The following is a 15,155-nucleotide window of genomic DNA, read 5'->3' as shown; positions in this document are numbered from 1 at the left end:
GGGGCTGGCTGGCATGTGGTGCTGGGGGATTGAACCGTGGTCCCTGTGCTTAGCTTGTTCTAAGTAGGTGCTTCAGACCACTGAGCCATCTCACCAGCCCCGACAGTTTCTTCTTTTTTTTCATCTTAATGAGAAAAGAAGGTAAAATAGCAATTCTATGGGTTCTGTTACTGCCAAGTAGTGCCACCTAGTGGGCACCAAAGCTTCAACACTGGGGTCTTTGGGAGACATTTATGGTCCAAACTGTATCATTCACCATCAAACAAATGCGGATTTTAGGGGCCTGGGAGATGGCTCAGTAGAATAAGTGCTTTCCTGGCAAGGGCCTGAGTTCAATCCCTGGTTCTGCCAAAAAAAAAAAAAAAAAAAAAAAGTGTGGATTTTAGTGAACCTCCTTGCAAAATAATTCGTGACCCATTCCTGAAAGTCAGTGGTGCTTGGGCTACACTGAAGAGTCTTAGGGAAACAGCTTCTCTAGTACCTTATGGTCAATCTTACATGTGCTACACATTGGGAGGAAGCAATCTTGAGGCTTGTGAGTACAGAGGTCGTAGAGAGCTCCTATGTGTGTTTTCTTTTGCTTGTCTTCTACCTTCTATGCAGCTCCCTAGCTGTGTAAGATGGGATGGGAACCAAAAGAACAGCTGAGTCTGTGATGTATATCATATGCACAAGTTAAGATAAATACTTATTTAAAAAGAATATTTTGACTCAGTCAGTTTACTGTGACTAGCCCTGAGGATCTACAGTCCTTTTGGGGAGCATAGTCTGCTGGAAGTTGGTCTTCCATAGGCTCACACTTGGAATTGGGGGAGTGAAAAAAATGTGTGCAGTTCTTTAGTATATATTTATAGATTAAGGCCTCATACAGATGTGCCTCAGTTTCTTGGAATGCTTAGTGATACGGTATATGGTGAGGCAGGAGCTAAAAGGTTTTTTTTTTTTTTTTTTTTTGAGAAGGAATTGCTTATCCCTAAGTAGAAGTATTTGTTTAAGTTGTATAGAATTCTCTGAGATGCTTTGTACCTATCATTGAAGTGCAATAAATTATGAAGTAATCAGAATAGAAGCAGAAATAATTTACTTCTATTCAGGTATTATATCTGTGAGCAAATAGATATGGGCAGAGAAATATTTCTTTTTCAATTAAAATGTATTTTTACCCCATAGTCATAAGGTTTAGTGTGATATTTCAGCACATATATGCACTATACACTGGTCAAGTCCAACGTCACTGTATCCATCGCTTTCTCCCCCCACATCCATACACACTCTTCTGACCTCTGGTAATCACTGTTCTAAATTCAAGACATGTTTTAGCTTCCACATATGAGAGAGAATGTGTAGTACTGGTCTATTCTTGTGTAGATTTTTCACTTAATATAACCCTTACAGTCTTAATCAAGTTTGTTGCAAATTGTATACTTTTTCAAGGATACATCATTTTCTTTTTGTACAAAGATATATAATCTTTCACATTTTTAATGAAAAGGAAGAGATAATAACATATCAGGAGATAATTTGAAAGTTCAACTAATACAGTTTGCCTGGTATCTAGAGATTGTACTTGCTTAGCTCTTCTATCTGTAGGCTGATGGGATGGGAACCATTGTGCAACCTCATAATACACGGCGCTGCAGGTTCTTAAACCATTAGGGTGATTGAGGGGTGTTCTCTCTACAGAGTCACTTTTTTTTTTTTTAACTGGGAATTGAACTCAGGCCCTTGTGCTTGCCAGGCGCTTATTCTACTGAGCCATCTCCCTGGTCCTATTCTATAGAGTCACTTGCAAAGGAAAAAGGAAAGAAAAAATATTAAATGGAGAAGTAGATTTCTGATAACCATGTTATAGAATAAATATTTGGAGACTGTAGAATCGTATGTGAATTTCTATTTATTTATTTATTTATTTATTTATTTATTTTGTGTGTGTGTGTGGCCAGCTCAGCCCACCAGGGGATGGGGCTGGCTGGCATGTGGTGCTGGGGGATTGAACCACGGTCCCTGTGCTTTGCTTAGCTTAGCTTATTCTAAGTAGGTGCTTTAGACCACTGAGCCATCTCACCAGCCCTGAATTTCTTAATAGGTTGTGTGTAGGTTCAAAGTTTTTATCAGTGTGACCCATCTTCCTTTACATGTATATGTATGTGATGTTCTAGGACTCAGTGTTCTTTGAGGATGTGGCTGTGAATTTTACCCAGGAGGAGTGGGCCTTGCTGGATCCTTCCCAAAAGGAGCTCTACAGAGATGTGATGCAGGAAACCTTCATTAACTTGGCTTCTATAGGTGAGAACAAAATCATTTCTGTACTCAATTAGAGAACAAGTATGTTTTGCTCATTAATGAGGTTTTAAGGTTTACATCATGGAAAGGGCATGCCTTAGTAAGTAGAATTGGCAGGCTGTCAGTACATGACAGACCTAGACTGTAGTATTTTCATAATTTCACATTATCCTAAAATGACTCTTTTGGATTTGCATTTTAGAGGAAAGTTGGGATGACCACAGCATTGAAGATAATCACAAAAACCAGGGAAAAAACCTAAGGTGAGTTTGATGTACAAAAAAGGTAGTGCCCCATGAGAAAATCTTAGTGTGTCATGAAATTTTAAAAAGCAATTAAACAGAACAAATCCAGTTTCTTACTTATATATGTCTAGAAAAATTTTCACCAAGTTTTTCAATGGCATAGGTATCCAGTATTTGAAAAATAATGAACTTCTAAAGAATATTAAGAAACTACATATTACAACTTTCACTGTTTTGGTAATAGCTATGGTCAGACACTAATCTAGAGCATTCATTTACATACTTGCTCCATGAAAATAGTAAAGCAGTGTGGGAAGGCCTTTAGCTGTTCCAGTTCTGTAATTCTGTTACTTATTAATAATTGTGAAAAAATTCTGAAATATTTAATAGTCGTTAATAATTATTAAATCATCAAAAAAGCCACTAATAATGTATTTCTTATATTTTACAGAGATCATATAGAAGAAAGAGTTGGTGAAAAGAAAGAAGGTCAGTTTAGGGAAACTGTCAGCCAGGTTCTAGATCTTAAATGGAACAAGAAAACTCTTCCTGGAGCAAAACCCTATGAGTGTAGTGTGTGTGGAAAAGTCTATATGTGTCACTCATCCCTTAACAGACACATGAAATCTCATAATGGATGCCAACCTTATGAGTGCCACAAATATGGAGAGAAGTTATATGAATGTAAAGAATGTGGGAAAACATTCAGTTTTCGAAGTTCATTTCGAATACATGAAAGAACTCACACTGGAGAGAAGCCCTATAAATGTAAGGAATGTGGGAAAGCTTTCAGTTGGCCCAGTTCCTATCAGATACATGAAAGGACTCACACTGGAGAGAAACCATATGAATGTAAGGAGTGTGGCAAAGCCTTCATTTATCACACAACTTTTCGAGGACACATGAGGATGCACACAGGAGAGAAACCATATAAATGTAAAGAATGTGGGAAGACTTTTAGTCATCCAAGTTCATTTCGAAACCATGAAAGAACTCACTCTGGAGAGAAACCCTATGAATGTAAACAATGTGGAAAAGCCTTTAGGTATTACCAAACTTTTCAAATACATGAAAGAACTCACACTGGAGAGAAACCCTATCAGTGTAAGCAATGTGGTAAGGCTCTTAGTTGTCCAACATCTTTTCGAAGTCATGAAAGGATTCATACTGGTGAAAAACCTTATAAATGTAGAAAATGTGGCAAAGCTTTCAGTTTTCCTAGTTCCTTTCGAAAGCATGAAAGAATTCATACTGGGGAGAAACCATATGATTGCAAGGAATGTGGAAAAGCATTCATTTCTCTTCCAAGCTACAGAAGACACATGATTATGCATACTGGAAATGGGCCTTATAAGTGTAAGGAATGTGGCAAAGCCTTTGATTGTCCCAGTTCATTTCAAATTCATGAGAGAACTCACACTGGAGAGAAGCCCTATGAATGTAAGCAATGTGGAAAAGCCTTCAGTTGCTCCAGTTCTTTTAGAATGCATGAAAGAACTCACACTGGTGAAAAACCTCATGAATGTAAGCAATGCGGGAAGGCCTTCAGTTGTTCAAGTTCTGTTCGAATCCATGAAAGAACTCACACTGGAGAGAAGCCCTATGAGTGTAAACAGTGTGGCAAAGCCTTCAGTTGTTCTAGCTCTTTTCGAATGCATGAAAGAATTCACACTGGAGAGAAACCCTATGAATGTAAACAGTGTGGGAAAGCCTTCAGTTTTTCTAGTTCCTTTCGAATGCATGAAAGAACACACACTGGAGAGAAACCTTATGAATGTAAGCAGTGTGGGAAAGCCTTCAGTTGTTCTAGTTCCTTTCGAATGCATGAAAGGACCCACACTGGAGAGAAACCCTATGAATGTAAACAGTGTGGGAAAGCCTTTAGTTGTTCTAGTTCTATTCGGATACATGAAAGGACTCACACTGGAGAGAAGCCCTATGAATGTAAGCAGTGTGGGAAGGCCTTTAGCTGTTCCAGTTCTGTTCGAATGCATGAAAGGACTCATACAGGAGTGAAACCCTATGAATGTCAGCAATGTCATAAAGCCTTCAGTTGCTCTCGTTCATTTCGAATCCATGAAAGAACTCATACTGGGGAGAAACCCTATGAATGTCAACAATGTGGTAAAGCATTCAAGTGTTCCCGTTCCTTTCGAATACATGGAAGAACTCATAATGGACAATAACCATTTGAATATAAAAAAAATGTAAAGCTTTCTGATGTCTCATTGCTCTTTGAAGATAGGGCAGGACTTTTACTGTAAAGAAACCCTGTGAATATAAAATATGGGAGGGCCTGCAAAGGTAGCTCAGCACTAGAGGCCTTGACTAGTGTGCATACAGTCCCTGGTTTATTCTTTCACACCGGAACAACATAAATTAAGTACAAAGGAAACTTTCAATTCTCCAAGTGTGAATATTGGAAGAATACAGAAAAAATTCAGAATAGAGAGCAGTCATGTGACCATAAGCACTATCAAAAAGTTTTTATTGATCATACATCTCTTTGAGGATGCATTGAGAATGTACATGGAGAAAAATCCTACAGCATAAAGATTGTGTAAAATCCTTTACCTGTTTGTAAAACATAAACAGGCTCACACTGGAAAGCATCTTACTCAGTGTAAGCAGTGCAGGAAAGTCTTCAGTGGTCCACATCCCTGCAAAACAAGGGAGAAGGCACATGAATGGAAAATCTATAAAAGCAAAAAATAATGGAAAAGTTTCCATCTTATCATATAGTCAAGTGATACCATGTGAAACTTTAGTCTCACATGAGGACTCCCACTGGTGAGAAATCTTACAAATGTAGACAATATGGGAAGTTTACATCATGAAAGAAATACCATGAAACTTAACATTTTATCAGTTTATTCTTAAAATGTGTCCTTGAACTACAAATTTGTATTTATTACTTTGGCAGATGAACATTGAGGTGAGATAATTTTGTAAGCCCTGGTTAAAGAGTAGTACACCTATTTAATAGGTAGTGCTTTTCATGAAATAGTACAATTTTCTCTTTTGCTTGAAAGAAAGTCTGTTGAAGTCTGTTGAGTTCATGAGTGAACCTAAGTGTGTCTCTGATATGAAATTCTTAATATTTTTATATGGTTTTTAAATTGTTCTTTGAATAAGGAACCATTGAATAATGATTTGGAATGAGTATTGCTACTGGCTTTGTGTGGCAGATAATAGATATTCCTTATGAATTATATACATTTGGGGTGGTGTAGGTTGAGAAAGTGGTCTCACCACTGTGTAGTTCAGGCTGGCCTTGAACTTACTCTATGGCCCAGGCTGGCCTTAACTTTGCAACAGTTCTGCTTCAGTCTCCTGAGTGTTGAGGATCACAGCAGTGCACTACCATGCCCAGGCTATAGATTCTTTCTGTTTGCAAGAAGCTTTTCTTTGGAGAGGGCCGAGAAGTGTTGTTCAGTTTTCTATATTAATAATTTTATAGATTTGTGAGTATGCAGACTTTATATTGATGTATGCTGATGCTTGAATTGTGCTTTTCATCTTTTGCTGTTGTTTTGTCATACCTTCTCACTGTGCTTTGTAAAATAGACCTCACATTAAACAGAGACCCTGATAGTACAATCTAATTCATAGTTGGACATGGCATTCTTAGAGCGTCTTAATGTGGGTAGCATTGTGAGTTATGTTTTCTACAGTCCATCCCATACGGTTCCATGTTAACATTTGCTGATAGTCTACTTGTATGAGATACAGAAGATAGAAGCTAAGAAAGGAGTTAGATGTTGTTGCCACTGTAAGCTCCTGCGGATGAGTACTTCTACCTCATTTTCTTTTTTTTAAAATTTTATTTATTTATTTATTTGTGTGTGTGTGTGTGTGTGTGTGTGTGGCCAGCTCAGCCCAGCAGGGGGCGGGCGGGGCTGGTGGGGCTGGCTGGCATGTGGTGCTGGGGGATTGAACCGCGGTCCCTGTGTTTTGCTAAGCTTGTTCTAAGTAGGTGCTTTAGACCACTGAGCCATCTCACCAGCCCCTACCTCATTTTCTTGATGCTTTGCCCTGCCAGTGAAGAGTATAGACACACATTGCTTAACATTTCACTCATGAGTAGTGGACATATGCAACAAGGTCTTGTGAGATTTTAATGTACCTGAAACACTGCCTAATGATATAGTAGCCATTGCCATGTCATGGTGCATCATATATATTTGAGATGCTGCTGCTAGAAACAAACCTGTACTGCCAGTTGTATAAAATAGAGCACATACAACTACATATAGGATTTGGTAATAAATTATCGTGTATTTACTTACTATCATTTTATATCATTAGTTGAGAATGTGCTCCTACTGTTCAAAAATTGAACAGCTGAGGTGTGTGTGGTACAATTCTGTAATCCCAGTACTTGGGAGGCTGAAGCAGGAGGATCGTTGTAAGTTCAGGCCGGCCAGAACTGCATAATGAGACCCTGTCTCAGAAAAGACAACAACAAAAGGTTGAGCAACATCAGGCAGGTCTTTCCAGAGACACCTCATGGGAATGCATCATTATCTTTGAAATGACAAATCCATCTGCATTATTGCCCCTGAAGACCATTCCTTGGGATGAGATGTAGCCAAGGGAGATGGTGATATTGGTCATCCTATGTTGGCCTAGGCTTATGTGTTTGTGTGCTGATTTTTAGTAAAAAGGTCTTAAAAAGCCCTAAAATTGAAAAATAATAAAAATAGAAAAACTATAGAATGAGGACATAAAGTAGTTTTGTACAGCTGTATAATATGTTTGTATTTTCTCTTTTTTCATGGCAGACGAGTTATGTGCTAATGTTACAGGAAGGCACATCTCATAAAACTGTGAAAACCCAGTCATTATGTTTATAAACCACAAATGGTCTTTTGTTTGTATTTTAAGCTAAGTGTTTCTACACATGAGTAAAAAAGTTTAAAGAAAACTTTTAGTGAGAGGCTGTGTAGCTCAATGGTAGAGCTCTTGCATATCATGGTTCTGGAAAAATTAAGTTTATGAAGTAAAGATTATACAGCTAAGATTAATTTATTTTTTATTTCTTTGGCAGAACTGGGGGTTGAACTCAGACCCTTGTGGTTGCCATGCAAGCACTTATTCTACTGAGCCATCTCCCTGGCCCCTAGATTAATGTATTTTTTTTTTTTTAGATTAATGTATTGAAAGGAAATTTTTTCTTATAAATTTAGTGTAGTCTATGTGTGTAGTGTTGAAAGTCAATTGTAATTTAAACAAATGTCCTAGGCCTTCAGTTCAGTTAACACTTATTGACTTATTCATAGTGGCTTCCAGTCCTGCAAATTGCATTCATGGGCAGTATCCTGTACAGGTGAACCATTTTTATCTTTTATATTGTATTTTTATTGTACCTTTTTCTAAGATTTGATATATTTAATACATTTACCACGGTATTATAATTGTCTACAGTGTTCAGTAACATGCTGCACAGGTTTAAACCTTAGAAGCAGTAAACTGTACCATATAGCTGAGTTCTAGAGTAGGCTATTCCCTTCCCGTTTGTATGAAAGCCTTCTGTGAGGTGTGGCCCAAAGATAGAACTGCTTAACTGCCTTTTGCAAAGCATACCCCTTCCTCAAATGCACACAGCTGCATGGCTCCACAAGTTCCACTCAGACATCTTTTGTGGCTTGGATTTTCCCAGAGACATTAGTATGCCCATGAGATGGTGAATGTGGACACTTGAGGTTGAGAATATCCCTTGGTATACTTGATTCCTTGGCGTATTCACTTCTGTAGTAAGCACTTTGTTTTGTTAATGCTGTCATATTATGTGTTTCTGATTCCTCCATGATAGCTGGAGTGTGTAGTCAGAAAGGACAATGTGAGAGTTTGTCCCACTATGTAAGGGTGCAGCGGACACACTGATCCGGCCACAGTGTAAGAATGAGCCTCTGCTTTATACCAAGCAGGCTGTTAGTGTTTCCTGTCACTATTGAATGTCCTGCTTTCCATTTTCTTTCATTGTATGTAATTTAAAACTGTGCGTGTCTTTGTCAGTTTCTATAGATGTTTCCTAGGGATATTTGCCTGTTATTAAATAATTTGTATACTATCCATCATTGTCCTGTTCATGTCCCATAAAACTATGGTAAAAATAATCTATCATGATTATAGATTTTCAGATTTAAGCTTATAATTTTGTCAACCATTGTATATGCCCACTTAATATCATTACTGGGTGCATATAAGATTGGGTATTGTTTTCCCTGGGGGAAATATTTTCTTAATATATGTAATTTTTTTTTCATAAGCCAACTTCTCAGTCATTCACAGTACTTAAAACAATCATAGAAGGACCAGTGACCATTAAATGGGGAGCATCAGTAATTATTAATTTTTTCAGTACTGGGGAAGGATTTTTTTTTTTTTTTTTTTTTTTTTGCTGGCTCAGGCTGCCTTAAGGGTGGGTCTGGTGTGTCATGTGGAGCTGGGGATTGAACTGCAGTCCCCTGTGCCTGACTGGGTTTGTCCATACAGGCACTTAAACAACTGAGCTAACTGGCAAACCCTAGTAATAGTTTTTTTTTTTCCCTGGAACCGGGGATTGAACTCAGGCCCTTGTGCTTGCAGGCAAGCGCTTATTCTACTGAGCCATCTCCCCGGCCCCTAGTAATAGGGTATTGAAAAGAACTTTTTTGGATTTGAGCTTTTGTTTGATGATTTCATTGCTATTGAAATGAAGTGTTTCTTTATAGAATGGTTTGAAGTGAACTTAATTGTGCCACTGGCAATTAAGTAGTTCTCTAGGGCCAGCGAGATTGCTCAGTGGACTAAGCACCGCCATGGAGACCAGGTGTGGTTGTGCACACCTGTAATCCCAGCGCTGGGGAGTCTGAAAACAGGAGGATCACTATGAGTCTGAGCTGTATAGTGAGACCCTATATTGTACCAAATACATAAAAAAAATTTAGGAAGAAGAGATAAATTTGTCTAGAGTTGAAATAAATCAATTGCAAGAAACTAGTCAATCACATTTATGAGTAGAGGCCCATTTTGGTTATTTTTATGGCTTGGAGACTCCATCTTTTCATTCTTAGTTTCTATTTTAAAGATAAAAAGAGACTTTTATTGCGGGCACTGGAGGACTGCTGGAAAAGAGACAGGAGAATCCTCACACTCTCGGTTTCTTAAGAGATGAGGTTTACCCATGTTTTCCAGGCTGGTCTTGAATGATGGGGTCAAAATAAATGTAATCATATGTCCATATGCTTTTTTTTTTTTTTTTTTTTTTCCAGTGGAACCAGGGATTGAACTCAGGCCCTTGTGCTTGCCAGGGAAGCGCTTATTCCACTGAGCCATCTCCCTGGCCCCCTCATATGTCCATATGAATTGCAACAGCTCACAATGTTCAAAAGTAGCAAATAAAGCGCATGTTCAGTAATGGTCGATGGGACAGACAATATGCGGTATCCGTACAATAGAATATTATTTGTTCTTCTTTTATGTATTTAGTACAGGGTCGACAAGGTCTCACTACACAGATCAGACTTGTAGTGATCCTTCTGTTTTCAGCCTCCCAAGTGGTGGGATTACAGGCACGCGCCACCATGCCCAGTCTCAGTTGCCATCTCAGGGTGGGCATGGCAGGCCAGGGATTGAAACCCGAGCTACTGTGTCTGCCTAAAGTGTCTGCAGATGCTTTAATCTACTGAGCTATCTGGCCGGTCCTATTATTTGTTATGGAAATAAACCAAAATAGGGATTATCTGTTATAACATAGATGTCCCTTGAAACAAATTGTAAAATGAATAAAGTAATCCATGCAGCACAGATTATCTAATCCCCTTTATATAAAAGTTCAGAGTAAGTCACTTTCTCTAGATTGGACATAGATTAGGAGTGATGGGGGGGTGGTTTCCTGAAGGAAATAGGATACAGAGGTGACAGCTACGAGTACAAGGCTTGTTTAGGTCACCTGATGAAAATGTTCTGAAACTGGCTATGATTTTAAGTGTAATTGAATATAATGCTGAACTGTAAAATGTGTATGTTACATTTTATCAAACATGTTCCAATAAAAATGCATTACAGGGCTGGAGAGAGAGCTCTGCGGTCTAAGCGCCTGCCTGGCAAGCACAAGGACCCTGGTTTGATACCCAGTACCAAATGCTGTACCAGCCAGCCACTGAAACCAGGCGTGGTGGCACATCTTGTAATCCCAACGCTGGGGAGGCTGAGGCAGGATGGTCACTCTGAGTTAGAATAAATACAAGATTTAAAAAAAAATAAAATGCATTAGGAGTTTCGATCCAATTTCTTAAGCATATTGACCTTCAATGTACATGCAAATTTGCATTTTTTTCTTATATCAGTGATATAGGAATTCATTTTGCCTTAGCGACATCACAGCCATTTACATTTCAAAGTCAGAAATGGTAGGGCCACTTTCAAAAACTATCAATTATTATAAATTATCAACTAGAAAACTGCTTCCAGGGCTGCTGTACAATGTTTGCTTAGTATGCGCAAGGCTATGGCTTCCATCTATAAAGAAAAGCACAAGAAAAAAAATTGTTTTTCCTGTATAAATACCGTGCTTCACAAATTTATAAAGCATATAACTTCTTGGTTGGAAGGGAATCAAAACACCCAGGCTGGGTGCTCCCTCCCAAGTAAAAATGGAATTTGCCAGTCTCTGCGCACATCTGCCTGTCCCCTCCCCCGCTTTTTTTCCGAAGGAACCACGGGGAGGGGGACTCCAGGGTGGGTTCCTCTGTAGTGCAAAAATTCTACTTAAATGGAAGTAACAGCAGGCGGTAGGCAGCCAAACCGAGGGTCACGCCCCACTTCGCTGTCATTTATTCCGAGAGGGGCGGGACCAACTGTGGGAACTGTCCAATCAGGCGCGCCGCCGGAAAGGAAGGCGAAGGGGCCGCTGGGTAAGCGGATGTGAGGTTCGCTGCGTCTTCCGGTAGCGCGTTGGGAAACGTGTTACGGTGCTCCAGCCACCGAGGTGGCTTTGCTGCGGCGTTGGTCGCATTCTGAGCCTGGTAGCCGAAGGGGGGACCCCAGAGCCCTCGAAAGCTACGCAATGGTGATTCTGGGGCGAGGGGTCTCGAGGAGGGGGCACGGGGTCCGGTTGAACCGGCTGTGGCGGGGTCTGGCGCTCGGGGTCCGCGGCCCGCTCCGGCAGTTGGGTCCTGCGCGGCGCCTCGGGCGGTTTTGGAGCCCTCCGGGCGGCGGCGGCGGCGGCGGCGGCGGCGGCGGCGGGAGGGCAGGGGGACCCCGGCTGTGGGGCAGGGTTCTACCCTGAAAAATTGTGGGCCGGAGCCTGGTTTTTTGAGTCTCACATTTATGGGAAACGGCCCAAATCTACGACCCATTTTCTCAGCCTACGTTTAATAGACTGCTGTTAATCTGCAAATTTCGGATCCCTCCCCGTATTCCCAAACTACTGATTATCAGCTGTACAACCATCACTGTAGACGTCGAACTCGCGCAGTGTATTTTTATTTTGTGGCACTGTTTCCTTTTTTCTGGGCTTATGGATTTATACTAAATCACTTGGGATAGGGGTTGGCAGCATCTACAGATATTGAGATATGATTAACTGTTTACTAAGTGATTTATCGTGAGTCGCGAAATGACATCTTTATTGTCTGAGTGACATAGACTCGTGCTTTTATGGTTTGCTATTAAATAGAAATGCTTTCCATGTGTATACACAAATACTGAATTTGATGAGTTTGCTAGATTCTTAAAATATCGAGTATTTTCTTATTTATGATTTTTAAAAAATTTTTTAACATCTTTAATCCAATTTTACCTTTGCTACCAAAGATCTGTTAGGTTCTCAGGCCTCTCCAAAGGCTCGTGACTCAGGAGGACATCAAATCCTAACGCCACCTGCTACTACTTCTTACTATTTTTATTTTAAAAGTAACTGAATGAAGCTGGACGTGGTGGTACACATCTGTCATCCCGCACTCTGAGAGGCTGAGGCAGGAGGATTGTAAATTGTAACCCAGGCAACTTAGCGAGACATGGCCTCAAAAAATAAAAAAAGTCTGGAGATATAGCTCGGTGTAAAGGTCCTGGGTTAAAATCCTGCCTATCACAAGACAAAAAACAAAACAAAAAAACCCTATTTTATCAGATGTGCCATTTGCCTAAGTTTTGTCCTGGTCTATGGTATGTGTTTTCTTTCTTTTAACAGTCCTTGGTAAAACAAAATTTTACATAAATTGAATTCATAACTTTTCTGATTTATGGATCATACTTCTGGTGTTGTATCTCACCTCATTGCAAAACCGAAGAACATTTAAATTGTCTCCTGCATTACATTCTTCAGATTTTGAATTTTGTACCTTATATTGTGATTTTTATATTGTGATCTGTTTTGAGTTAATTTTGTGAAAGTTGTGAGATCTGTGTTTAAGTCATTACCATCTGGATAGCTGGGCTTTTTAGCATCCTTTGTTGAAATGACCACTTTTCCATTGAGTTACATGATTGGATTTGTGGTTTCTTTCCATGGATATTTGTCTAGTTTGCAAATATTGCCCTATCTCCATATCTGTAGCTTCACATGAGTCTTATAGTCAGGTCCGGTCAGTGTTACCTTGTTTCAAGGACATTATTTTGGTCGTTTTGGACCATTTTCGTTTTCATGTAAATTTTGATTCTGAAGGTTATAGTTTATTGTGCTTATTTTAGCAGCCATGGGGAATGGAACCCAGGCCTAATGATGCGATTGGGCTATGAGTGCAGGTCCTCCACTAGAGGGGTTACTGTCCTGAAGGAGACCAGTGAGGTTTTGTTTCCAAGACAGCGCCTTCTCTCTGTGTCCTCACATGCAAACTCCACAGAAGAAACATAAGTCTGTACAGTGTTCCCTTACTTATTGGGGAGGTTTCGTTCCAGACAACCCTGTGATCAGTGGAAATCAGCGAAGTAGTGACATGATATTTATTTTAGTATTTATATATATTTTAAGGCTTTATAAACTCTTCCCACAGTCTTATAAATCTTTCCAACACTTTTATTTTTTTTTTATTTTTTTATTTTTTTCCAACACTTTTAAAAACACTTCTAACATTACCTATTTTCTAAACTTATAAACCTGTGTAATTTTAACATGTATACTGTACGGTACTTCAGAATCTTGCAATATAGCAAAAAATCCAAGATAAATAATTTAGATTAATGTATTTTTTTTTTTTTGTGGAACCGAGGATTGAACTCAGTAGATTAATGTATTTTTAAAACCTGCGAAACAGTGAGTCTGCGAAAGTCAGACTGCAAAATAGCAAGACTACTGTACTGCAAATGTGTACCAAAACAACAACAAAAGCAACAACAAAAAACCCAGGATCAAAGGATGGTTGGAAGAATTTGCTGTCCCAGAACTCATAGATACAGTGCTAACAGGTGCCATGTGTAGTGGTGCCTTAATTTTGGACTTCTTAGTTCTAGACTACATTTCCGTTGTTTATAAATTACTCAGTGTGATGTATTTTGATAGACTGCCCCACTAAGATAGTGGCTATTTTGTTTCTTTTGTGTGTGCATGTTATATAAGTGATGCTTGACTTTTAACAAATTTTAAATTATTTAAAAAATTGTGTTAGTACATGTGTCTAGTACATAATGTTTACATTCCTTGTGGGAAATTGGCGCGTGTGCGTATCTTCCTTCCTTTTCTTATTCCCTTTCCTTTTCTTCTCCTCCACCTGTCCCTTAAATCTCCCCCATTTTGTAAGTGTAATACTTAGTCTTAGCCTTCCTGTGTAGGGTTGGTACATCCGCATAATGGAGGGATTTGTTGGTCTCTTGGTGGTCCCTGGGAGAAAGCAGTGAGAGGATTTAGAGATAGCCGAGGTTAGGTGGTGGACCATGGAGAACGACCCGAAAACAACAATGTCCAGGCTGGATGTTTTTCTTAAGACTGAGGTAGCTCGACTGCAAAGGCCATGAGGCCACCTCCCGCCCTCCCACATAGGGTCAGTTTCCGGCTTCAGCATAACACATCCCAGTTCCTTATTTTCATCCCTTTTCCCTTCCCTCCCTCCCGTTGGAGTTTTAATTCTTTATCTCTGGTGCTGGGTTTTTAATTCCAAATCCCATTGTTCATTGCTTTTGTTCTTAATTTGCTGTTCAGTGTCCTCACTACAGTATCTTTACTAGGTCTAGTCATTTTTATATTGGTTCTTTGCTATTTTCTACCTAGACAATCCTGTCATCTGTGAAGAAAGGGACTTTTTCCTTTTTTCTTTTGTAGTGCTGGGAATGGAACCCATGACAGTGTAAAAGAAAGATTTTTTTTTCCTGTTTTCTTTGTTTTTAATTGCTTTCTGGAATCCATCTATACCAGATTCCTAGTGAGAAAGGAAGCAGTAGAGGTGTGTGTGTTTGTGTGTAAAGGGTGAGAGAGAGAGAGAGATGGAGGGGAGAAGAAGGGAAGGGTTCCATTTCTTGGGAAAGAGAATTGTCATTCTCTGCCTTTTAGTTCCTTTAGTTCATATATATATATATATATTTAAATTTTATTTTATTTTGAAGAGTAAGAGCAGAAACAAATAGTAACAAACAATAGTACATAATGGTAAAGATTTTCAAAACAAGAATAGCAAATTAACAGTGGTTGTTACGCATTTTATTGTCAAG

At 39.3% G+C, this 15,155-nt stretch overlaps 2 protein-coding genes and 1 pseudogene across 2 annotated transcripts in view; 2 read left to right on the top strand and 1 right to left on the bottom strand.

Moving 5' to 3' along the window:
- Positions 1–2,150: 2,150 nt before the first annotated feature.
- On the top strand, positions 2,151–4,891 carry LOC101580486 (zinc finger protein 709). The gene is given in 4 exon segments (XM_012515133.2): positions 2,151–2,286; positions 2,486–2,546; positions 3,145–3,656; positions 3,903–4,891. Coding segments are annotated over 4 exon segments (1,521 nt in total). The 3' UTR covers positions 4,715–4,891.
- A 2,415-nt stretch (positions 4,892–7,306) lies between these two features.
- Positions 7,307–7,397, bottom strand: LOC111817189 (annotated as a pseudogene).
- A 4,078-nt stretch (positions 7,398–11,475) lies between these two features.
- The window catches only part of LOC105740902 (zinc finger protein 709-like), a 13,930-nt gene continuing 10,250 nt past the window's right edge, over positions 11,476–15,155 (top strand). Inside the window, exon 1 of the mRNA XM_023716752.1 lies at positions 11,476–11,583. Coding sequence (XP_023572520.1) covers positions 11,581–11,583 — 3 coding nt within the window. The 5' untranslated portion in view covers positions 11,476–11,580. The remainder of the gene's footprint in view (positions 11,584–15,155) is intronic.

The sequence above is a fragment of the Octodon degus genome, unplaced genomic scaffold, assembly GCF_000260255.1.
Source record: "Octodon degus isolate 3935 unplaced genomic scaffold, OctDeg1.0 scaffold00050, whole genome shotgun sequence".
NCBI classification, from domain to species: Eukaryota; Metazoa; Chordata; class Mammalia; order Rodentia; family Octodontidae; genus Octodon; species Octodon degus.
The sequence above is the reverse complement of the archived record's forward strand: the minus strand, read 5'-3'. Positions and strand labels throughout refer to the sequence as shown.